The sequence below is a fragment of the Micromys minutus genome (genome assembly GCF_963924665.1).
Source record: "Micromys minutus genome assembly, chromosome: 4".
NCBI classification, from domain to species: Eukaryota; Metazoa; Chordata; class Mammalia; order Rodentia; family Muridae; genus Micromys; species Micromys minutus.
In genome coordinates this window covers 64,904,114-64,929,427 of record NC_137973.1, presented here as the reverse complement: position 1 = coordinate 64,929,427, position 25,314 = coordinate 64,904,114, and the positions used below count along the sequence as shown (strand labels likewise).

Genomic DNA, 25,314 nt, shown 5'->3' with positions numbered 1-25,314 from the left:
GAATCTTGGATATGGGTGATGGGTCTAGATGAAAGAATTTTACAGGGGGCATTCCTTTGAAAAGTGTATTTTGTACCTGGCACCTTGATAGCTCCCTCCCTTCCCACACATAGAAGCACATAAACATATATAAATATGTGATCCTTTGTGACTACCAAGAGGTTATTTAATATGCTCTGTCATGCTCACCTACCCATCTGTTGTACCTCATCACAAGAACACCAGAACTATTTGGATGTGAACTGAACGCCCTGAAACTGAGCCAAAATAAATCTTCCCTCCCCTCCTCAGTGAAGGCTTTCTCTGGGGATTTTAGGGTTACAGCTCTTTTAGATAATACTCAATGAAACAGCTCTCTTAGAGGATCTTCAGTGAAAGAACTGGTGTGCATACACTTCATTAGGGTGCACAAGAATTATATATGAGCATTAGAGAGTGGGAAGGAGTTTTCAGGGTGGATGTAAAATCATTGGCCTGAGTTTAAGATACTCCAATGCCTCATTTGTATGAAGAGGCATTCCAGGAATCCCAGGTAATTGTTGGGTGGGTTCTTATCCTGAAAGGAAGTTGAACGTGTAGGTTTGCTAAGTACTATGTGACATTTCTTGGGTAGAATATTAGGAGTCTGGTTCCCCAAATCAGTCAGAGAGGAGGAAACCCCTCTCAGAAATTAGAGTCTTCCATCTTGTGCCAAGCTCAGAGCTATCCATTCAAGGTAGATTTGACTTTAGCAAGGTACTACACAGAAGCTGGAAAGAACCCTGATGTCCTTCAGCAGAGGAATGGATATAGAAAATGTGGTACATTTACAATGAAGTACTACTCAGCTATTAAAAATGACTTCTTGAAATTCTTAGGCAAATGGATGGAAATGAAAAATATCCTGAGTGAGGTAACCCAATCACATAAGAGCACATATAGTATGTACTTACTGATAAGTGAATTTTAGCACAAAAGCTTGGAATACCCAAGATACAATCCACAAACCACATGAAGCTCAAGAAGTTGGAAGACCAAAGAGTGGATACTTCAGGCCTTAGAAGGGGGAGCAAAATAGTCACAGGAGGAAATACAAAGTGTGGAGCAGAGACTGAAGGAAAGGTCATCCAGAGACTGCCCCACCCAGGGATCCATCTCTTATACAGTCACCAAACCCAGGGAATATTGTGGATGCCAAGAAGTACATGCTGATAGGTGCCTGATATAGCTGTCTCTGAGAGGCTCTGCCAGAGCCTGGAGTCATGCTCTTAACCAACCATTGGACTGAGAATATGGTCACCAGTTGAAGAATTAGAAAAAGGATTGAAGGAGCTCAAGCGGCTTTCAGCCCCATAGGAGGAACAACAATATCAACCAACCAGAGCTCACAGAAAATAAACCACCAACCAAAGAGTACACATGAAGGGAGCCATGGCTCCAGCTGCAGATGTAGCAGAGGATGGCCTTATTGGGCATCAATGGGAGGAGAGGCCCTTGGCTCTCTGAAGCCTCCGTGCCCCAGTGTAGGGGAATGCTGGGCAGGGAGGTGGGAGGGACTGGATGTGTGGGTGGGGGAACACTCTCATAGAAGCAGGTAGAGGTGGGATGGGATGGGGGATTCCAGAGGGCAAACCAGTGAAGGGGATAACATTTGAAATGTAAGTAAAGACAATATTCAATTTTTAAAAATATATCTTTTTTTAAAAAATTATGTGTGTTTGTCTGTGTCTTTAAGTGTGTATATTCAGCTTCTGGTGACCATGGAGATTCCCTGGAACTGGAGTTAAAGGAGGCTGAAAGCTGTCTGACATGTGTTAGGAACTGCACTTTTCAAGAGCCTTATGAACTCTTAACATCTCTCCAGTTCTGCATACTTTTTAAAATGTTTCTTTCAATTAAACTGTAAAGAAGTATAGTGGAAAATTATAACAACAAAATACCCTTAAAATGGGGTCATGTAAGGACACATGTGAAACCCATTTACTGTAGTATTTACTATATTCTAACGAGATAAGTAAACATTGGGCACTCATTGTGAATAATTATTAGAAATTTCTCAATCAGCATTTTTTCTTTTTGCTGTGGGATTTGTCCTGGTTGGTTGTTGCTTTTTTTTAAATTTTTTGTTTTGTTTTGTTTTTTTTTTTTTTTTTGTTGCTCATTTGTTTGATTTTTGGTTTGTGTTTTTGTTGTTGTTGTTTTTTCTCTTGCCAACTTGACACAAGCTCCAGTTATCTGGAAAGAGTAACCTCAACTGAGAAAGTACCTCTTGGAGTAAGCAAAGTATGTGCCCTAATTTTGATTTGACAGGAGCTTACCATTGGGACTTTTAAGTGCATATTTGATAGAGACTGAACTTACTGAAGTATTTGAATTCTTAAAAGACTATGGTAACTTTAAGGTTATTTATGTTTTATACTGTGATATTAATATTAAAATGGGATCTTGGGGATAAAGAAGAAAGGAAGGGTATAGTGGTTTGGATGAGAATGCTTGGTTCCCAGTTAGTGGAAGTGTTTGGAGTGGGTTAGGAGGTGTGGCCTTGTTAGAGGAGGTGTGTCACTGGGGGTGGGCTTTAAGGTGTCAGAAGCCCATGCCAGACCCAGTGTTTCTAACTACTGCCTGCAGATTAGTATGTAAAGCTACTGCTCGAGTACCATGCCTAAATCTCTGAAACCATAAACAAGTCCACGATTAAATGTCTTTGTCATGGCATCTCTTCATGGCCATAGAACAGTAACCAAGACAGAAGTTGGTACCTGGAGTGGGGTTTTGTTGTGACAGGCTTGAGCATTCTGTCGTTTGTAGGAATATGGAAGACTCTGGGATGTTGGAGGAGAAAAGTCATTGAAAGCTTTAAGTGGGACTTAATGGGTCATCCTATTAGAAGTGTGGAAGGCTGTAGTGCTGATGGTGATTTGTAATCTGTAGGCTTAGCTCAAAAGGATTCAGAGGGGAACAATATTACTGTTAGCAGCTGGGCTCTAGACCATTCTTGTAATATTTGGACAAATAATCTAGCTGCATGTTGCCCATGTCTTAAGTATCTGTGTGGAACTAAATTAAAACAACTTTGATTAAGATTATTGGTGGAGTGATTTCAAGGCAGTCAATTATTGACTGTCATATGATTATTAGATCTTAAACAGATCCACCAAAGAGCAGGAGGGACAAATAGATATAGTGAACATACAGTTTGTGGAGAAAAGTAACACCAGGAAATGTAATATTGGAACCAAGTTCTGTTCTCAGAGGAAAAGGTTTAAAGAAAGGCCTGATTCAAAAAGGCATAAAATGAGTGGTGCCCTCAGGGTAAGAGCCCACCCAGTAAGCATCCAATTTATGAAAAACTTTAGCAGCAAAGGAAGCCATCAACAACAGAAAGTTTACGCAAATATGATTCAAGGAATAGGCCAGGTTCCAGCCCCAGCAAGCAGAAGTTGTCAGCTTTTGCTGGCTATGAAGTTCTCGCTGTAGAGATAAGAAGGATACAAGAACTGGGTAATGGAATCTCCCTCTAAGGTTACAGGAAGCTGCCAAGACCAGAAGTGTGTGGCCAGGAGTGGAGGCCAGGAAAGGCAATTGCATGAAGCTGTGAAGGTGAAGTCGGATTTACATTGGAGACCTTATGATGTTGGAGATCTTAGTGCCATGGGATGCCTGCCAAGGAGAGCTGCTAATGGGGTGTGTTGCAGTCAGCAAAGCAGTTTTTCCTCTGCTAGGTTACAGACTTGATTTGGGTCCAGTACTTTCTTACAGTGCTCTCTTTCCTCTGTTTTGGAATGGTAATGTGTGTTATTCTGTGCAATTGTTTACTGGAAGTATATGATATACTTCCTGATTTTGCTTTTACATGGGGCTACAGATAAGATATTGCCTTGTCTCAGAGGAGACTCTGTACTTTGAAACTGTCTTAAGACTATAAAGTGAGTATGGGAACTTCTGAAGTTAGAGAAAATGCTTTTTGCATTAACATATGGCTACAAGCCTATGGGTGCCTGGGAGTGTGTAGTAGGATGACTTGAAGGAAAATGACTGTCTTGGTACTCAGTGGAACTCTTTGGGAAGGGTTAGGAAGTGTGGCCTTGTTGGAGGTTTCAAAGGCCCATGCCAGAGCCAGTCTCTCCCTCTCCCCTCTCTGTACCTGCTGCCTGCTGATCCGAATATAATGCTCCAGCACCATGCCTGTCTCATTTCCACCATGATGATCATGGACTGGCAATCTGAACCTGTAAGAAGTATCTTTCTTTGTAAGTTGACTTGGTCATCATGTCTTTTGACAGCAATAGAACTGTATTTAGGACAAATGGTTATGGTTTAGTAGTAATGTATTAGTGTGTCAAGTTGACAAATAGTCAGTTACCCTCTTTGTTTTTAGGTCAACTTATCACACACCACAGTTATCTAGGAAGAGGAATCTGGATTGAGAAAATATCTATATGATTGCCTGCAGACAAATCTACAGGGCATTTCTGTAGTAATGACTGATGTGGAATTTCCAGCATGAGGAGGAAGCCAGTAGGCAACATTCTTTACTGGCCTCTGCTTCAGTTCCAGCTTCTGGGTTCTTGTGGGCCTGTTCCAAAGAAAGTTAAACTCTTTCTCCCTTAAATCTATATAAAAATAGGGGAAACATTAATTTTTCTCTCCCCAATTTGGTCACACTTAGTAATTTCTGTTTTCCAATTTCTTTTGGAATATGAGGAAAGTAAGGGAGTAAGTTATGACTCTAGGTGGCTAGTAAGAGAGTCGCTGGGTTCAAGACAGGTAGATGGTTAAGGTGGATAGATGACTTGTAATAAAAACAATGCCTTTGGGGTACAGCCAATCACAGATGAAACCTAGTTGATAACCCTAAATGTTTTAACAGTGAAACAGAAAAAAAAAAAAATCTCTATAGAGCTGCATTTTCAGGCACCAGCTTATTGGGACAGCATGTTTTTATCCGTTTGCTGTACTTTAGAGTTGTGAATTTTCTCCTGAATATGTCTTGGCAGTGATGACTTGTAGGAGTTAACTGCATCAGTATTTGGAACCTGAAACAATGAAATAATTATTGATTTGAAAGTAAGACATCTGGATTTTTTCAGAGTGTGAGTTAATTAGGGAGACTGTTTTTCACTCTAATGTATCCCCTTGTTTGTATTTTGTTCTTTCATTCCTAGCATCTACCCCACCCTCCTCCTGACAGGCTCTATTCCCAGTTTTCCAGATCTCATGGGAAGTGTTCTTTTATGCCTTCATCATCATCATTTACTATCTGGTGAGCCATTGTCATTGTCATTATCAACAAGAGCCAAATAACCCTGGGGCTCAGGAATTACAGAGAAAATAAATAATTCTCTTTGATGAGGGGTAACTAGTCTTCTTGCTCTCCCTTGCTATACAATGCCCACAAATTATCCAAAATATCAGTTAATGTTTGCTCATCTGCCTTCGGGGCCTTTCTGGCAAGGCCACTCTGGACAGAGTGTTACATTTGTTTTTGTAAATTGCCTCATTAGAATATTATACATCCCCATAGAGAAATGTTTTTGATATATACATCCCTTACAATTTTAGCCCTAAGATTACATATTTGGCTGATTCTGGTTCATTAAAACCCTCTCAGATTTTCACACCTGGGAAATTTGGAAAGAGCAGAAAGGAGTCATCCAAAATCAACACTATGCCTGAATTCCTCTTTTAAGAGGCCGATGGAAAATGCAAACAAAAGCCGCTTTCAATAAGTGAACAAAAGAATAATTATGGTTGAAATAACTTCTTTCTATAACCTTCATCTTTCATGTGAAAAGATAATATTGTTTCCTTAAATAGCATGTATATTAAAAACAGGAACATCCGAAGCTTATGAAAGGAAGCTTATTTTTTAAAACAAATTTGAACATAGCAATACTGTTATCAGCGCCTGGTTATCAGACTACCAGCTGCCTCTATCAAGCAAACCAGGAAGGAGAGAACAACTGCTGGAGGAGATACTTTTGTTCCAGCCCTAATTTGAGAAAATGGAATAGAGACCATATGCCCTGTAGAAAAGGAATCCCCATTTTGAAAGGGAAAGGTCGTTCAAGAAATCGTTATGTTACAATAGATGGGGAAATTCCTGTTTCATGTGCTCTGCTCTCTAGTCAGAATTCCTTAAAGGGCAGAGATGTCCTAATTCTTCTGTTTTCAGGCCCTTGTTCATTCTGCGTCCCTATCAGTAGACTAAAGGGTAAAGGAAGGCTGTCCCATCAGTGAGGGAGCAAGTATAAAGGATTAGTTTATAAATGAGTAATGGAGACTGGTGAGTCTTTGAGGGCTTTGGTTACTTCCTGGTTCTCTCTCAACTGAGGGAAATTATTACTTCATAATATGATCCCTCTCCTTTATAAATTCATTTTCAACTTTTCTGTAATCTTTAGTCTGTTCTTTTTTTGGCAAACAATAATTAAATCTTTATTTATTTTTTTATAAATTAAACAGCTTTATTTTAAAAAATAAAGATTAATGTACAGACTTTAAGCATTTTTGCATAAAAGTAAATGAATACATTTTTGTCAGTACTTGATTTTATTAAAGGTTTGATAGTATGCATTAAATCGTACTAGTTACAATGAGCATAAAGTACATGTAAAACAAGATATAACCTAGAAATAGTCAACATTTTCTTGGTGTGTAAAGATTAAGCATAATGGTTTTTCATTTTCTTTTTTTCTTTTTCTTTTTGGCCTTTGTTTTTTTCTTGAACTTCATATAGTCTGTGTTTCTAGGATGTTCAGAGATTTTTGGGAATAGTATCCAATTATCAGTGACTGCATATTGTGTCTGTTCTTTTGTGACTGGGTTACCTCACTCAGGATGTTATTCTCTAGCTGCATCCATTTTCTTAAGAATTTCATAAAGTCATTGTTTCTGATAGCTGAGTAGTACTCCATTGTGTAAATGTACCACAATTTTTGAATCCATTCATCTAGTGAAGGACATCTGGATTCTTTCCAGCTTCTGGCTATTATAAATAGGGCTGCTATGAACATTGTGGTGCATGTGACTTTGTTGTATGTTGGAGCTTCTCTGGGGTGTATGCCCAGAAGTGAAATAACTGAGTCTTCAGGTAGTACTATGTCCAATTTTCTGAGGAATCACCAACTGATTTCCAGAGTGGTTGTACCAGTTTACGACCCCACCAACAGCGGAGAAGAGTTCCTCTTTCTCCGCATCCTCACCAGCATCTGCTGTCATCTGAAATTTGATCATAGCCATTCTGGTTGGTGTGAAGTGGAATCTCAGGGTTGTTTTGATTTGCATTTCTCTGATGGCTAATGATGTCGAGCACTTGCTTAGATGCTTCTCAGCCATTCAGTATTCCTCAATTGAGGACTTTTTGTTTAGCTCTGTACCCCATATTTTAAATAGAGTTGTTTGTGTTTAACTTCTTGAGTTCTTTGTATACCTTGGATATTAGGCCTCTTTCTGATGTGGGGTTGGTAAAGCTCTTTTCCCAATGTCTTGGCTGCGGTTTTTTTTTTTTTTTTTTTTTTTTTTTTTTTCTTGACAGTGTCCTTAGCCTTACAGAAACTTTGCAATCTCATAAAGTCCCATTTGCTGATATTTAACCTTAGAGCATGAGCCATTGGTATTCTGTTAAGAAAATTTTCTCCTGTGCCTATATGTTCTAAGGTTTTCCCCTACTTTCTCTTCTAATAATTTCAGTGTACCTGGTTTAATGTGGAGATCTTTGATCACTTGCACTTGAGCTTTATACTAGGAGATAAGAAAGGGTCTATTTTCATTCTTCTGCATACTGAGTGCCAGTTGGACCAACACCATTTGTTGAAGAGGCTGTCCTTTTTCCATTGAATGTTTACAGCTCCTTTGTCAAAAATCAAGTGACCATACATGTGAGGGCTCATTTCTGGATCTTCTATTTTATTCCATTGATCCATGTGCCTATCTCTGTACCAGTACCATGTATATTTTAGTACAATTGCCTTGTAATATAGCTTGAGGTCAGGGATAGTGATTCCCTCAGATGTTTTCCTGTTGTTGACGATGGATTTCACTATTCTAGATCTTTTGTTATTCCAGATGAAACTGCACATTTCTCTTTCCATCTCTATGAAGAATTGGGTTGGAATTTTGATGGGGATTGCACTGAATGTGTAGATTGCTTTTGGTAAGATGGCCATTTTTGCAATGTTGATCCTTCCAATCCATGAGCATGGGAGATCTTTCCATTTTCTGAGATCTTCCTTGATTTCCTTCTTTAGAGATTTGAAGTTCTTGTCATACAGGTCCTTGACTTGCTTAGAGTCACACTCAGGTATTTCATAGTTTTTGTGACTCTTGTGAAGGGTATCTTTTCCCTAATTTCTTGCTCCATGTGTTTGTCCTTTGAATATAGGAAGGCTACTGATTAGTTTGAGTTAATATTATATCCAGCCACTTTGTTGACCTTGTTTATCAGCTGTAGAAGTTCTCGGGTGGAATTTTTTGGGTCACTTAAGTACACTATCATGTCATCTTCAAAAAGTGATGTTTTTACTTCTTCCTTTCCAATTTGTATCCCTTTGATTTCCTTTTGCTGTCTAATTGCTCAGGCCAGGACTTCCAGTACTATGTTGAATAGGTAGGCGGAGAGTGGGCAGCCTTGTGTAGTCCCTGATTTTAGTGGGATTGCTTCAAGTTTCTCACCATTAATTTTGATGTTGGCTATTGGTTTGCTGTATATTGCTTTTATTATGTTTAGGTATGGGCCTTGGATTCCTGTTCTTTCCACGACTTTTCAAATGAAGGGGTATTGAATTTTGAAATATGCTTTCTCAGGATCTAGTGAGATGACCATGTGTTTTTTTTTTTTTTTCCACTTTGGGTTTGTTTATATGGTGGACTACATTGATGGATTTCTGTATATTAAGTCATCCCTTCATCCCAGGGATGAAGCCTACTTGATCATGGTGAATGTTCGTTTTGATGTGTTCTTGGATTCGGTTTGCAAGGATTTTGTTGAGTATTTTTGCATCAATGTTCATAAGTGAGATTGTTCTGAAGTTCTCTTTTCTTGTAGGATCTTTGTGTGGTTTAGGAATGAGGGTTATCGTGGCCTCAATAAAATGAGTTAGGTAGTGTTCCATCTGACTCTATTTTGTGGAATAGTTTGGAGAGTATTGGTATCAGGTCATCAATAAATGTCTGATAGAATTCTGCATTGAACCCATTTGGACCTGGGCTTTTTTTTGGTTGGGAGTCTTTTGATGACTGCTTCTATTTCTTTAGGTGTTATGGGATTATTTCGATGGTTTACCTGGTCCTGGTTTAACTTTAGTATCTGGTCTCTATTTAGGAATTCATCCATTTCCTCCAGATTTTTCAGCTTTGTTGAGCATAGGCTTTTGTAGTAGGATCTGATGATTTCTTGAATTTCCTCAGTTTCAGTTGTTATGTCTCCACTTTCATTTCTGATTTTGTTAATTTGGATACTCTCTCTTTGTCCTCTAGTTAGTCTGGCTAAGGGTTTATCAATCTTGTTAATTTTCTCAAAGAACCAGCTCTTGGTTTTGTTGATTCTTTGTATGGTTCTTTATGTTTCTATTTGGTCAATTTCTGCTCTGAGTTTCATTATTTCTTGCCGTCTACTCCTCTTGGGTTTATCTTTTTCCTTTCGTTCTAGAGCTTTCAACTGTGCTGTCAAGTTTCTAGTGTATGCTCTCTCCAGTTTCTTTTTGGAAGCACTCAGAGCTATGAGTTTTCCTCTCAGTACTGCTTTCATTGAATCCCATAGGTTTGGGTATGTTGTGTTTTCGTTTTCAATAAATTTTACAAAATCCTTTCTTTTTTCTTCATTTCTCCTTTGACCATGCTATCATTTAATAGAGCATTGTTTAGTTTCCAAATGTATATGGGCTTTTTGTTGTCTTTGTTGTTATTAAAGACCAGCCTTAGTCCATGTTGATCTGATAGGATGTATGGGAGTCTTTCAATCTTCTTATATCTATTGAGGCTTTTTTGTGACCGAGTATATGGACAGTTTTGGAGAAGGTGCCATGAGGTGCTGAGAAGAAGGTCTATTCTTTTGTTTTATGATGAAGTTCTGTGCCTCTTAGTTGATATTCTTTGCCCTTTTCTATTCCTATTATCCTTAGGTTTGGTCTTCTCATTTTGTCCTATATCTCCTGGACATTTTGGGTTAGGAGCTTTTTGGCTTTTGCATCTTCTCTGACTGTTTTGTCTATGTTTGCTCCCCTGATCCAATGGGGAGGGCGTGTTTCCGCCTGCTTGGCCCAAACTTCTCTGTTCCCTGGCTACTCACAGCGCAGTCTCACCAGGCCTGCGTCTCTCGATTTCTGCTGTTCCTAGTGGCAGATGGCCTGAGCACCTGTTGTGCAGGCACAGGCCTGAAGGGTGGAAACTGATTCCCTATAGTAGAGTTCCTGCTCCCCTGAACCAATGGGGGGGTGCTTTCCGGGTGCTCGGTCCTGACCTCTCTGTGTCCCGGCTACTCGCAGCACAGTCTCACCAGGCCTGTGTCCCTCCTTTAGTCTGTTCTTTTACAACAATGCTTGAAAATCTTAGATTTTTCTTTTTCTTTGAAAACAAAATATGATGTATCTAAAAGATAGTCGACTGGTACAAGGAAGTAGTTCCTTAAGAAAAAAGACAGAGTATTTATAACATGCTCTGGACCTGGAGAGATGTTAAGAATTTGGGCTGCTGTACCAGAGGTCCTATGTTCAATATCCAGTACATACATGGCTGCTCACAAGTGTTTGTAACTGCAGTCCCAGAGGGTCCAAGACCCTCTTCTGACCTCTGAGGGCACTGCATGGGTGCTGTGCATGAACATACATGTAGGCAAATCATCCATACACATAGCATAAAAATTAAATCTCAAAACAAATGTTCAGAAAAGGAAACAACTGATCATTATTAAGGAAAGTCTCTAAAAGGAACCTTGCCTTCTACTGAACATTCTGCATAGATTCTTAACTACTTAGAACTTGAATGATATGCAGAGGTTGGAATATTGCAAGTCAAAGCCAAATTGGATCATCTTTTTCCCTCTTCAGAAACAATTTATTTTCCTCTTCAGTACCAGGCTTAACATCTTTGTGACCATTAGGTAAATCCTTTGAAATGTACAAATGGTCCTAGCTTTTAACCAACCAAAGGGCTAAGATTGTTGTCAGTAGCATCTGAGGCTCACAGAAGAGTTCTCCTGATTTGTTGTAACTTATCTGCCTAATGCCATCACTATGGTATCTGAAAGTGCCTTGAATAATGATGTTCTTCCTTCTGTTACCACAGACACATCATAAAACTGTTATCACCTTGGAACATAACATTTGGGGTATGAAGTCTGCTCCTGGGACAAGGTCACTCACATTAGGCTCCATAATAGAATATCTCTCAGGGATACACTTTGAGGTGGCAGTTGTGGGGTTTTTGCATCTACAGTAGATTTAAAAAGGGAAAAAGTAAAAGTAGGCATCGAGTCAGAAAAATGTTCATTGAGGTGTTATATCTAGAAGAATTAAATATTAGATCTATGGGGTTTGGGGATAATTACTAAGGTCCCCCAAAGAGCATATGCTAATGTGTCTCTGACCCCAGCTTTTCAGTAACAACATGGATACTATCCTAAGAGCTCAAAAACACCAAGTTTATTATCCTATGAACTTCAAAATGTTCAAAGAACTTTCCAGTCAGAAATTCCAGTCAGAAATTCATTGTCATCCAGATGAGGCTAGCATCTAGGTTAGACATCTGAAGAACACAAGCAAAGAGTGTAAACAAAGACTAATAGAAAAGGCAGCAGGACACTGAAGGACAGCTACCCAAATGCCATATAGTTTTCCCAGAGCTAATCCTGCTCACATAGGTCTCTTGAGAGTCACAATTACCTCCAAAATGGTGACGATCGTGGATAAATATAGGACCTGTCATCCATAAAGAGGTGTACACACTAGCACAGTAATAAGAGTTCGCTTCAGTGTCTTCTAAGAGTCAACCCCAATTCCCAGCAGACACATTACTTTCCTCTCTTCATTATGCTGATTATTATAAAGACCCAATACTGATATTGTGTAGTAGTGTGTAGTGATGTGTTCAAGGGTATACTTGGAATTTAATAGTGAGTATGCAAGAATGCAGGGTATATTAGGGGAAGCGTTTACTAGAGATATTGAGGAAGATGAAGAAAAGAGGAAATAGTGGTAAAGATTAGAGTTTCTAGTACTGGGGAGAAATCAAGAGTGGAGGACAAAAAACAGGAGTCAAGTGTGAAAAGTTTTATTTGAAAATGCATGCTGATAAATAATCTTTAAGATAACATAATTGATAAACGGTGAGAGGTCTTTGGCTTAAGTAGTATAAACTGGCTCTTGAACCAAATGGGACAGCCCCCACAAGGACGTCTTGAGTTGTCTAGCAAAACCCAGTTATATGGGGGAAGAGAACCATTCCTAAGGTATCTTCTGTGGGGAGGGTGATAGAAACAGAAAAGAAGAAGGAAGAGGTGAAGATATTCTTCAGGTCTTAGCTCTACAGTTGAAGGGCTTATCAGTGAGGTGTTTCTTGCTTGAATAAATAATTGTAACTTTGTTATCAAGCAATAGTAGAAAACATATGCAACTCCTATTCTGCACATGAATTCCAGTAGAACTTCCAAAAAGTTAAAGAGAAAAACAGGATAAATAGTAACATTATCAAACTAGGAAGAATAGAAGAAATGGCAGGAAAATGCAAGAAATAACAGGCACATTAAAAAGAAATAAAGCCAAATGAGGAGAAGCACCCATGTGCTTTAACAAAGGAGATGATTCAGTAACAATATCATTTGACAGAAAACATGTACATACCCAAACTACAAAATAAATGTAGGGTAGTCTTAGAAAAATCAACCTGATAGTATCAGGACATCATCTAAAAAAAAAAGAAAAAGAAGATGGAAAACTTCTAGGTATTCAGGAGTGTAGCAAACTGCAGAGCTGGAGAGATCCCTGAGCTTCTCACTCAGCACAGTGTAACTACTGTAAATTATGACACAGACTTTGTTCTCTATTAAAGCATCTCTGCATCACGCCTATGAAATGCATGCCTACCAGTCTGACCTTATGCCTACCCACACCCATCCATCTTTTGTTGCTTTAGCTTCGCCTTGACAAGATTGGACGTAGGGCCCTGTGCAAGCTGGGGTGCATTTCTAGCTTGTTTCTGATATCTTTAAAATTGACTTGAGAAATACAAAATTCCCAACACTTAAAAATGACGAATTTAAGAAGCCAAATCTTTATTATCCTGAATTGATCATTATGTATTATATAACAAACAACGAATCACCACAATACACTATAGAGATTACAAATATTATGTATCAATTCAGCATCTATTATAATTAAGTCTTTGTGGTGTTGACACCAACATGATAAAATGATGGGAGAGAATGAAGGCTGAGTCTCTGTCACTGTCCATCTGTAGCTGTTTACCTCACATGTCAGAAGTGGATGACTAACTTAATAAGTGTCATCTGTGCTAGGCTTCAGATAATAGTAGCCTTCTGAGAACTGATTTTGGAGGAAACCCATCAGTTACAATCCTGTTTCTAATGGAAATTACTACAGACTAGCACAGTATGAGAAATAAAACAAACCATAAATTAACTTTATGAAAACAGTTTGTGAATTAGTGGCTGTCTGGGAAGATTTGTATTTAATCCCATGTGAAAGGGATATGATGCTGCCTTTGTGATAGACATGGCTCTTGGTAACTACAATTGCTTTCTTTTCATTATCACAGTTCTATGAAAACCACCCTAAAGAGTTCTCTCAAGTGGCCAAACAATTTTGGTACTTGTAGCAGTGCAAACAAATTGGAGTCAGCACCTTGTAGTCATGACTACAGTCATAGGCAGTTCTGGTAACTATTACAAGGCTTTGCTGAAGAATTTGTTCTGAGTTTTCCTTAATATTTATAAACCAAATTGGGGCTAGCAGGTCTCTCTAAAGCAGAAAAGAAAGCTAACAGGAAGTCTCTGTCACATAACAATTTATTTACTCATTGCAGTAATTATGGAGAACATATATAAGTGTGCATTGTGTCCACAGTGTACAGGAGGAAACATACTCTGGCAAGGTCACACAATCTTACTTTTCTTGCATCAAGTAAAGAGTGATATAAATCTCTTTAAAAAGTTTATTCATTCACAAATATAGTTATGAGCTGATACATTAAAAGAAACTTTGTTTCATTTTCAAAAGGTACACATCCAAAGAAACCAGCTTCCAAATTGGGAAACAGCCTTGCCAACATCTCTGCAGCTATCCCACAGCATCTTTTTACTTTGCTGATGTCCAGCACTTCTTTGCACCAGAGGAGTTGGGTTGCATTAGCCTTTGTTTCTGACCTTTATAGAAACAGACTCATCGAGCACACTTTCTGTCTGGCTTCTTTCTCTTGCTGTTGTACTTAGGTAGTTGATTAGTTCAATTACAGGTGAGTGAGCTTGCTCATTCTTACTCTGTACATCTCAGGGCTAATATTTCACAATTTGAATATTATTCTATTAATGAACATTTAATTTTCAGTGTTCAACTATTATGAATGGTACCACCATGAGCATTCTTGTACATGCATGTTTCTAAATGCACAAATGTAAACTTTTCTGTTGGATAAACACTTATGAGCATAATTCTGATATCATAAAATCTTGAATCCTTGATGTTAGTTTTTATTTACAAATTTTTCCAAAATTACTCAGTGGCTGTATATGGAATTCTCATGCCCCATGTTCATGTGAAGAAAGGCAGATTTTAAAATTGGATTTCAGGCCCTGGTTAATACCAGTGTTCTGTTCTTTTCATTTAAACTTTATGTAAAATTAATAACTTGAAAATGATTTTCTTTTATAAATTCCACGATTCTTTCTAAGATTTTAATTCTTTGTTCATTACACGAGTTTTCTTTTTCATACAGGAAAATATATCTGTGCTGAACAGAATGTAGCAAAGTTAACAGTGTGTCAGAAGCCTCAAGCAAATATTCCTCTTCACTTAGCCCAGCCTGTTCGATTTTTTCTGCATGGGTAAAAAGAATAGCAGTGTAATTCTTCCAAGAATCTCCCAGAAGTTCCTGAAAGAAAGAGAAATTAAATGACTATTTGCCTTGGACCCTATTCTTCAAAAATGAGCAAAGCCATTACTAAAAACCAGTGTCATTAGCCAACAGAGCCATGTGTCATGATATTTCTGAAAGCTGATATCTGAAATGGGAAGCGACTGTGAGCTCAAGTGTTGTTAGCACATTGAGGAAGATGGATGGGGTTTCCGAACAACAACAAAAAGGCTGTGGTTCTCTCTTTTACTTTACTGTCATAATTGATATGCAAAGACTTAGTGCCACAGAGCATCTGGCTACAGTGAATGTGGTATGGCCAGCACTCCATGATCACTTATACTTTCTCCACAGTGAGATCCTGTTAGAACCACCCAATTCCTTTAATTGGTGGTACCATGAGGAAGGCTACGGAATCTTTTTATTTGTATTTTTTCATTTTTTGGATCTTATACTATCACCACTAAAATATCCACTAAGGGATTAAAATGACATAATCTGGCTATGCTTTATTGATTAACCAGATGACAAGTAACGGAAAAGCTAAGATCAAAATCTATTTGGTGAGTTGGAACAGCTACACAAGATTACTGTAATCCTTGTGTTCCTCTTGCCATATGCCTGGAGTCAAAGGCAATTTATCAAATCGAGTCTTCTAATGTGTTGAAGACGGTTGTCCCTTTGTTTAGTGATATGTGCAAGTTGGTTGTGCAATAAATTCTTCCTTGATGAGTGAAAATTAGCTGATAGAAAGCAGAAGCCATGGCATATGGCATATTGTTCATGCAATGCAAAAGGCATCTAGGAGTAACCATTTAACTCTCGATGTTTCCAGACTTATAAGAAATCATGACCAAATGACAGTAAAGTAACATTTTCTTCCTTCTGTGTGTGCCTATGGCTGAAATACTTACAAAGGTGTTGCTGGTCCATAACATGTTTTAAAATACAAAATGTCTATGCATGAATATAAGAGAGTTAGCAAGAACTTCTAGTAATCAGAAGCAAGCAAGCAAACATGAAGAGCTGGTGTCAGATATTAAGCTTTTTAGGAGGCCAGTCTCTTTTCATCTCCTACATCTTCCCTCCCCCCTCATTTCAGTTTGATTTGGTTTGGTTTGAGTCCTTTGAGGTAGATTCTTACTCTGTTCCCCAAGTTGACCTCAAACATATCAACCCTGCTTTTGCCTCCCTAGTGCTGGGTTAGACGCAGGCACCTGACATGCTTGACCATGCATAACTTTTTAATGCTCAACATGAGTCTTTACCATAATTATTCTTCTTGTTGTGGCATCAAAATTTACACATGAAGAGGTTGAATTATATTGTAGTCATGTTTTTTTATTGGAATAGTCTGTGAAGCTATGTTTCAATATATATAACAAATATATGGTTGTTATTTATTGTGTCAAGAGAAGAAAAGAGTGGGAGAGAAGGAATAAAGGTGGGGAAGAAAGAGTAGCATCGGAACAAGTATGTCAAATATGAAAAGACTCACGAGAACTCTGAGACATGGACTTTAAGTCAGAGATAGCAATGACCATGACTGCTAATTACAACCATGAAAGCAGCCAGACTCTCACCCAAGCCATTTATTTAGGCATAAGTTACTGAAAATTAGCCGTGATTTCTTTGAAGGTCCATTCTCTGTGTCTGCGTTATCACGAGAATGCTTCTTCAGGACATTGAGAATTTCCAACAATACCTGCTAAATATTTGGAATTTGATCCTCCTGATTGAGCCAAATAGCAGGCTCAGTTAAGCTAGGTTTTAGGGTTCAGTTCTGAATTTTATTTTCTGGGACAAAGGCCTGTACTTCTGGGTTCAACAGCTCACAGTGGTGGATTTCTCACAGACTGTCCTTTCCCTCTGCATTTGGGGCAAATCTCTGCAGAGCTGATTTCAGCTGTTTGTCCTTACCTATTTGGAATTTGTCTACTTACACCACAGAATCACAAGTTCCTCTGAAATGTCCCATTCTAAGAAAAAATTAAACTGTGTCTCTCCCCTAGTTCATATGCCAAGTCCTAATCACCCTGTTCCTTAGAACGTGATCTTAGTTGGAAAAAGTTTTATAAAGATGTGATTAACTTAAAGTCATTAGGTTTACTCCTGATCTAAATTGATTAATGTTTGTGTAAAACAGAAAATTTGAACAGAGACATAAATATAAGGAAATGGTGCGTGTCCTGAAATAGTCATGTGCAGCCAGGAGAAGGCTGGGCCACACCGTTTGCCCCCAGCTCTCAGAAGAAACAAACCTTTCCAATTCTGTGATTCCAGGCTTCTGACTTCAAGGGCCAAGAGACAATACATATTTATTATTTACTACCAAAGAATTAACATGGCCCTACAAGATGTCCTAGCGAATAAAAAGTACTGACACTTGAGCCTGTATGTCTGAGTAACAGAAAAGGCTCCTTAGGAGAAACAGTGTTCTCATCAAGTGTTCTGGCCTGGGTAGATACCTAATGTCCCAGCTCAGTTGTGCCAAGGAACTACCTCATGAGAGGTAGACATGCTAAAAAGATAGGTGCAATAATTTTTTCCTTTAATGAGATACTGTGCTTTTCTTTCCCAGAATCCCCCCAGAATCTTTCTATGTCTTTTGGAAAGTATGCTCTAACACTATGACTTTCCCCAGAATTTGGGGTTCTCTTACTTATTACTGATCCCTCCCTATCATATTGCTGTTTTCCCACCACATGTCTGACTTCCACACCTGCTTAAAGAGCAAAGGGTATATAGCTTTTTCCTTCTCTCATTGTTGCTCTCCTCCAAACAGCTGCTGAGATTTTCAGCTTTCCCACTCTGATTAATATTTTTAACCAATAAAATTGTCCTTGAGCTTTCATTTGAGCCCATTCTTAGATTATTTTTTGGAGATAAGAACCCCATAAAGGGGCCTGAATTTCCCCTGTTTCATCAGGCAACTACGGAATCCCCCAAATTCCAGTATCATCATGACCTAAATTAGGTTCTTAGAATCCACATGAAAGCCAATTCTAGTTGTCCTCTGACCTCCATACTTATGCTGTGGATACACACACACACACACACACACACACACACACACACACTGTACAATGATAGATAAGAAAGTTTTAAAAAGAAATAATGATGGAAGAGTAGAAATCATATGACATTGCAGTTTTATTTCCACCCAGATCCAGCTTCTGATCATATCTGATAGTTTCTCACTTTAGAGCCTCATCCTACCACTCCTGGGACACACTAATTGTCATACTAAAATATTTTTGTACAAGTTGGGAGAACTGGTGTTCTTAGCCCTTGAGCACCACCAAACCTACCATCCTGATAGCTCTCAGTAGACCATACTTGCTATTAAATATTTCTGAATAATAGTCCATTCTAAAATACTGTTTTGTATAGTATCTGTTGTGGTAAATAGTAAAAAGTGGCTTAACCTTTTATTCTATGCTTTGCTGGCTCCTGCGGGGCCATCTGGCACTACTGGGATCTCTAACTTGGTGCTTTATGCCATCTCTAAGTACTCCGACGCAGTTCACTCCCTTGCCCCTGCTGCTTCTGTCCCGGGTGGATATGGGGAACAGTGTTGCATTTACACACTGTTCTCCACAGCCCAGTACAAACATGACTCCCATCCATTAACTTATCAAACAGGTTTATATGCTAAATTTTTAATCCACAAACCTGCTACACAATAAGCTTACAACCAGTAGACAAAAATACAAACTGCCCATCCAGAAAAGATAAATTAGACTCATAGAAAACCTTAGAAATAATCATAACAAGCTCATCAAGCTAGAGATGCACCAAGAGACACATACACACCGGCTTCCATGTTGCCTCCCATATCTTCTCCTCCTCTGTTAATCTCTGCCTACCACCTCTTTTGCTCCTCCAGCCTCTTTTCTTGCTTACCTCTCCACTGTACAATCATGTATCACCTTAACATAAACCTACAAATATCACTTAGAACAATGCTTTTCTTACTAAGCTAATACTTTCAAAAGTAAGCAATGTAACTCTCTTAGTTCCTGGTTTTCTTGAACAACATGCTTCCCTGTTTTTTTTTTTTTTTTTTTTTTTTGCTTTTTTCTCCCTTTAGGTGTTTCTGATACTCCAAAGTTATCTCATTCAGGATAAATGTGTAGAAGCACTAAGTGCCCTACCACTCATGGGCCCATGTGTTCAGCCACTGGGAAGTTTTACAAACTGATAACTTTTTATGAAAGAATACTTACTTCTTAAACTATGAGAGAAATTGCACTTTTGAACTACTGCCCAAACCAGAAAAGAATGGCGGATTCACTTGATAATCTTTAGATTTGTCTTTGGCCAGGAAATAGTTGAATGTTTGAACATAGTGTCCATTGGTGATAGTCACCATATTAGTGGCCAAACATGTTCTCTGGGGACCCAGAGACTGAACAATCACAGCTGATCGATGTCTCAAAAGAAATTAAAGAGCAAACCAAGTAAAAGTAATTTATCTGGTGATAATAATTTAAATATAGTACTAAGCTGACAGGAAGTGCTACAACCACGGATTGTCTGGTTTCATGGTGCTAGTGGGTAGAAGGCCATCCCGTTCTTTTGGGACAGTGAGTTAGGATATAAACTTTGTTTTCCAGGAATTGTTCATTTTCTCAGGACCTCACCAGCCCTGCCCCATTTGTTTGTGGTTGATGAAATCATAGCATCTGGACCTTTTAGGGAGAAACTTTAGAAAAAAGCCAACAATTACATCAGCTGAGAAAAAAGTTATCAAGGAACAGGAAAATAATAAAGATCATCCGTGTGTGTGTGTGTGTGTGTGTGTGTGTGTGTGTGTGTGTGAGTGTGTGTGTGTGTGGTATCTCCTTACTCTCATTTCACTTAAATTACCAATTTTTTTCCAGAGTCAAAATTTAGTGATAATATTTTAAGTCAGATTTAGGGAATATTCAACATTAGAAAGCATCTATGCCAAATTGCCTCATTTTAAATATGAGAGTATTAAGGCCTTGTGGCTTAATTAAGTGGCTCAATTGGAAGTCACTTGACTGATTACTGCCAGGCTTGGGCCTTTAAGAAAGCTTCCCTCACTGCCAAAGCCTTGGCTAATATTAGTATAAAATGATAATCCCCATAGCTAGACACTTATGGTGCACTTATGATGCGACAGTGTCTCAAAGGATTTACTACTGCCAGGCTAATGCCAACATGCAAAAAGAAATGGATTAAGTAGCTACTTTCAACACATACTACTTCTAATGAAGTTCAGAGAAGTTCCTTGCCCAAGGTCATGATACAAACAAATAGCTAGGAAGGAGCCTGAATTCGGGTGTATATAACAGACACCATGTTCTTTATATATGTAAGAAGCCATACCTTGCTGTGGTTCACTTGAATGAGTGAGCATCTCAGTTCAGAAGAGAAGCAGTTAGTACACAGCTGCATGGCCATTCTCAGAGGCTCTCCTATAAGATAAGCTCAGTGCAAAGCGCATCAGATACACTAACACTAGTGTGTAGAAGTTTCTAATATCAATAAAATCAGCACCTTTTGTGACTGTGAATTGAAAACCAGAAAAGTCTAGGCTTGTCTTTGAATAAGTTCCAACTGCTAAATAGGTCCATGAGGTTTGTCAATTACATGCAGGATCATCACTGGTCTTTGTGAGCCTATTGTAATATGAGCACCTACTTACACTATCAACCGCTGAGTTATTGATTCTAAGGCAAAAATAATTTCTTAAGCCTGCTCCTTCACAGTAATTATACTTTCTGTGATTGATGTACAAAAAAATTTTAATTCTATTTATAGTTTCAGTTTCTAGAGCGACTTTCCCTCATGCAGACTCCTTATTGGAGGAATCTGTATTATGTCTTCTCTGATATATTTATGAATTTTCTTCTTAATGTTCACATAATATTTTCACCAAAACTCATGTGAGGCAATTCTTTCCCATTTTGGAGGATACAACTCACATCTCTAAATGATTATGGACCTAATATAAATAGGAAAATATCATTTGGAGGAATTGTCAGAGCTGGCAGCTTATGACTCCTCTGCAGAGTATTAAAGCATAAACCAGTTGACAACAGAAAAGCAAAGGAAAGATGAGACCAGTCCTTCCATGCCAGGACTCCTCCCTTACCGAGAAAGGAAAGGACAGTTACTACATTCTCCTTTTCAAGAAGGAAAAGAAATCCAGGATAAGCCTGGAACCCATGGACCTTAATAGTTCCATAGACATCTATGTTTGGTCCTGTCAAATATCAAGACACCTGGCATCTGTGCCTGATATGAGGGCACATATAACTGGCTGCCATGAGTAACCAAGGCACCTTCAGGAAGAATGTCATCAACCGTGTGCCTCAGAGGCCATTGTCAAAAAACAAGAGGCACTCCAAACAGGTCTGCAGGAACTTCCAGCACTTACGGGGATCTTCCGAGTATGAATAAGCTTTGTCTGCTGGTATTCAGGAAAAAAAAAGAGAATTATTCATTCTATTAAAAAAATCCTGAACAGGATCTGAATTTTGTTTCTGCTCATCTCACGTTGGTCTTCAATCCCTGAGAAACACAATGACCTAAGGAAGACAGCTATGGAGAAAGCTATGAAGAGAGCATCTCGAAAGACAAGAGCCAAGTATGAATTAAATTACATTGTAGGAAAACAGTAGATTATAATGTTCTGTATGCTGACATTACATTTCAAAATGTATAATATTGTAATCCTTTTGGGTTCAGCATAGTGCCCTACAGGGAAGCAGGATCACACCTATGGAGAGAGTCAAGATGGCTTCTGAGAAGTAGTTGTTGGTGAATTTATTGAATTTATGTGTAAAGCAGCCTTAGAGAACATTACATATGTTCTTAAAATTATCCTGATATTTGGGTACAGGTTTCCTGACACTTAATTTCTAAGAGAAGTGCTTTGAAATACAAGTGTTATAGTCTGGGGAGCTGCATGGTCTCCTGAGATTTCACATTGTATGTTAATCGAAACCATCTTGTTTACTTACTGTTGACAACATGACTTGACTGTTTAGGAGTTGCACGATGCAGTTTCTGCTCTTGTCACCCTAACTTTTCCACTGTTTTTTTGTAATCACACACATGGTTTCCCCTAAGATTTTGAAAACATGCACAACTCCTTAGAAACAAATCTTGTGTTTGTCATTTTGGGCCAATGTTTTGTCTTCACCAGTGACCGGGGAAGTTATCATCTAAACTCAGTGACTAGAGCAGCTTCTGCTGGTGAGGCCAAGCAGTTAAACTTGGGTGAACCCTGTCTAGAGAATCAAGAGCTTGACCAGAATGGAGCAGGTCAATTAATGATTTTTCAGGAAGTGAATGTCATAGTCTACATGGGCCCCTTAATACGATGTTTCTGGGCAGTATAAATATATACTTTCTTTATTCCTCCTAACTGTGGACATGCAAAGACCCTCCTCCCTTACCCAGACCCTTTTGGACAAGTTTATTCCAAGGCCTTGTCTATGACGATACCATCCTCAGGTGGGATGTTGCCAGCAGAACTGTATCTTTGTATTACCTGAATCAACTGGACTGAGTTAGACGCTTCCTGTCCAAAGAAAGGCACATCAGCTCTCTGCACCAGCAGAGCAAGATGGAGACCATCTTGTCTGAAGTGCTGCGCCAAGGCTTTCTTCACTTCCTCTTTTATACATCTTGTGCTCAGCTTGCTGTGTGGATATCCTGGAGTGTCCAATACCTGTATCTGCAGGCTTATCTCTTGTCCCCCTCGACGCATGAAGCCATGGAGGTAGCAACTTCGGCCCAGGCTGCAATCTTTGGTGACAGAGCCTGGAGCAAAGCTGCTGTAGAAGTCAGCACTTCCCAAAAGAATGTTCCCAGCAGAACTTTTTCCACTCTGAGTTCTGCCAAAGACAGCTAAATTAATGATCATCTTGTTGGTGTCCATCATAGCTGTGGGTAAATGGGGGTACCACAAAGAGAGTTAGGTATCTATACTTACCCAACATAAAGCCTCTGCCCTGGCCTGGGATATTTTGTGTACAGTTGTCCCTTAGTGACTATGGAGGATGACTTACTGCCCGAGAATTACCAAAACCTGTTCATACTCAACCTACTTACATAAAATGGTGTCCTATATAACTTACACACAGCAGCCTTGATAATACTCTAAACCAATGGTTCTCGACCTTCCTAATTCTGTAACCCATTATGGTGACTCTCAACCATACATTATTTTGTTGTTACTTCATAACTATCATTTGCTACTGTCATAACGTTTAATGTAAGTAACTGAATATTCTCAAAATATTGACTACATACTCAGTCACAAAGCAAGTCACAACAGACACAACTGTCTGCTGGCAACAGACAGTTGAAATAGCCTCATGCATCCTCTCAGACTACCGTGGATTAAAGCTTGATATTAACAAGAACATAAGGAACAGAAAGCCTGCAGATTCATATCAACTGAACAACTCACTACTGAATGACTGTAGGATCGAGGCAGAAATAAAGAAATTAATGTCATTCTAGAATTCAATGAAAATGAATGCATCACATACCCAAACTTAGCAGACACAATAAAAGCACCGATAAGAGGAGAGTTCAAAGCCCTATGAGCATTCAGAAAGAAATTGGAAAGATCTCATGTTAGCACCTTAAAAGCACACCTGAAAGCTCTAAAACAAAACAAAGCAAATATGCCCAATAGGAATAGATGACAGGAAATAATCAAACTGAGGGCTGACATCAGCAAAATAGAGAAAAAAAACTAATACAAAGAACCAATGAAACAGAGTTGGTTCTTCACGAGCCTTAACAAGATAGACAAATATTTATTCAAACTTACTAAAAGACACAGAGAGAATATCCAAATTAACAAAGTCAGAAATTAAATGGGGGCCATAACAACAGAAACTGAAGCAATTCAAAGAATCTTTAGGTCAAACTCCCAAAACCTGTATTCCACAAAATTGGAAAATCTAAAGGAAATGTACAATTGTCTCAATCAATATCAGAAAGAAGTCGTTAAAAGCTTCTCAACCAATAAAAACCTAGGGCTATCTGGTTTTAAACACAGAATTTTACCAGACTTTCAAAGAAGAGCTAATACAACACTCCCTAAACTATTCCACAAAATAGAAACAGAAGTAACATAGCAAACTCATTCTATGAAGCCAGGGTCACCCTGATATATAACCCTCACAAAGATTCAACAAAGAGAACTTCAGATCAATTCCCTCTATGAACATTGATGCAAAAGTACTCTGTTAGATACTTGCAAACCAAATCCAAGAACACGTGAGAAAAGTCACATGATCATCATATCAGATGATAAAAAATCATCTGGCAAAATCCAACACCCCTTCATGTTAAAAGTTTCAGAGAAATCAGGGTTACAGGGCACATGTTAAAAGTATTAGAGAAATCAGGGTTAGAGGGCACATATCTAAACACAATCAAAGCAATATACAGTAAGCCAACAGCCAGCATCAAACTAAATGGAGAGAAACTTAAAGCAATTCCACTAAAAACAGAGATAAGACAAGGATGCCCACTCTTCCCCGATCTATTCCATATAGTACTTGAAGTTCTAATTAGAGCAATAAGATAACCAAAGGAGATTAAGTAGATACAAATTGGAAAGGAAGAAGTCAACGTATCACTATTACAGATGATATGGCACTATACATAAGCGACCCCAAAAATTCTAGCAGAAAAGTCTTACATCTGACAAACAACTTTAGCAAAGTGGCTGGACACAAGATAACTAAAAGAAAATCAATAGCCCCCCACCCCCGTATACAAATGACCATCAGGCTGAGAAAGAAATTAGAGAAATAATACTCTTCACAATAGCTGCAAATAATATACACTGTCTTGGGGTCACTAACCAAGGGAGAGAAAGACCTGCATGATACAAACTTCAGGACTTTGGAGGAGATTAAAGAAGAGGTCAGAAGATGAAAACCCCTCCGGTGCTCACTCGTCATTTTCATGGTTTTATAAGCAGAGTTACCAGCAAACTGTGCTTGTGATTTATAATTCTGTTACACGGTTTGATGTAACCCAGGCTTCTCTTGTTATCAAAGGCTTTTCAGGCCCGGATTTCCAGGTCTTATCATGAACGTTTTCAAGAAACCACACATATATAGGTAGCAGCTCATTCGACTGTGCCATGGCATCAAGGTGCCGTTCGTTTCTGTTCAGTCCTGATCACATATGTAATATATTTTAAATCCACTTACCCCCTTAGATCCTGGACCCGTATTC

General features: G+C 38.7%; 1 protein-coding gene across 1 annotated transcript; it reads right to left on the bottom strand.

The window, feature by feature from the left end:
- Window positions 1-14,823: 14,823 nt before the first annotated feature.
- Window positions 14,824-22,990, bottom strand: GIMD1 (GIMAP family P-loop NTPase domain containing 1; the record flags this gene model as incomplete). Its single annotated transcript, XM_080916035.1, has 2 exons — window positions 14,824-15,084; window positions 22,598-22,990. The coding sequence occupies 2 exons, from the start codon at window positions 22,988-22,990 to the stop codon at window positions 14,824-14,826; spliced, it is 654 nt and encodes a 217-aa protein (XP_080772161.1).
- Between the last annotated feature and the right edge of the window lie 2,324 nt (window positions 22,991-25,314).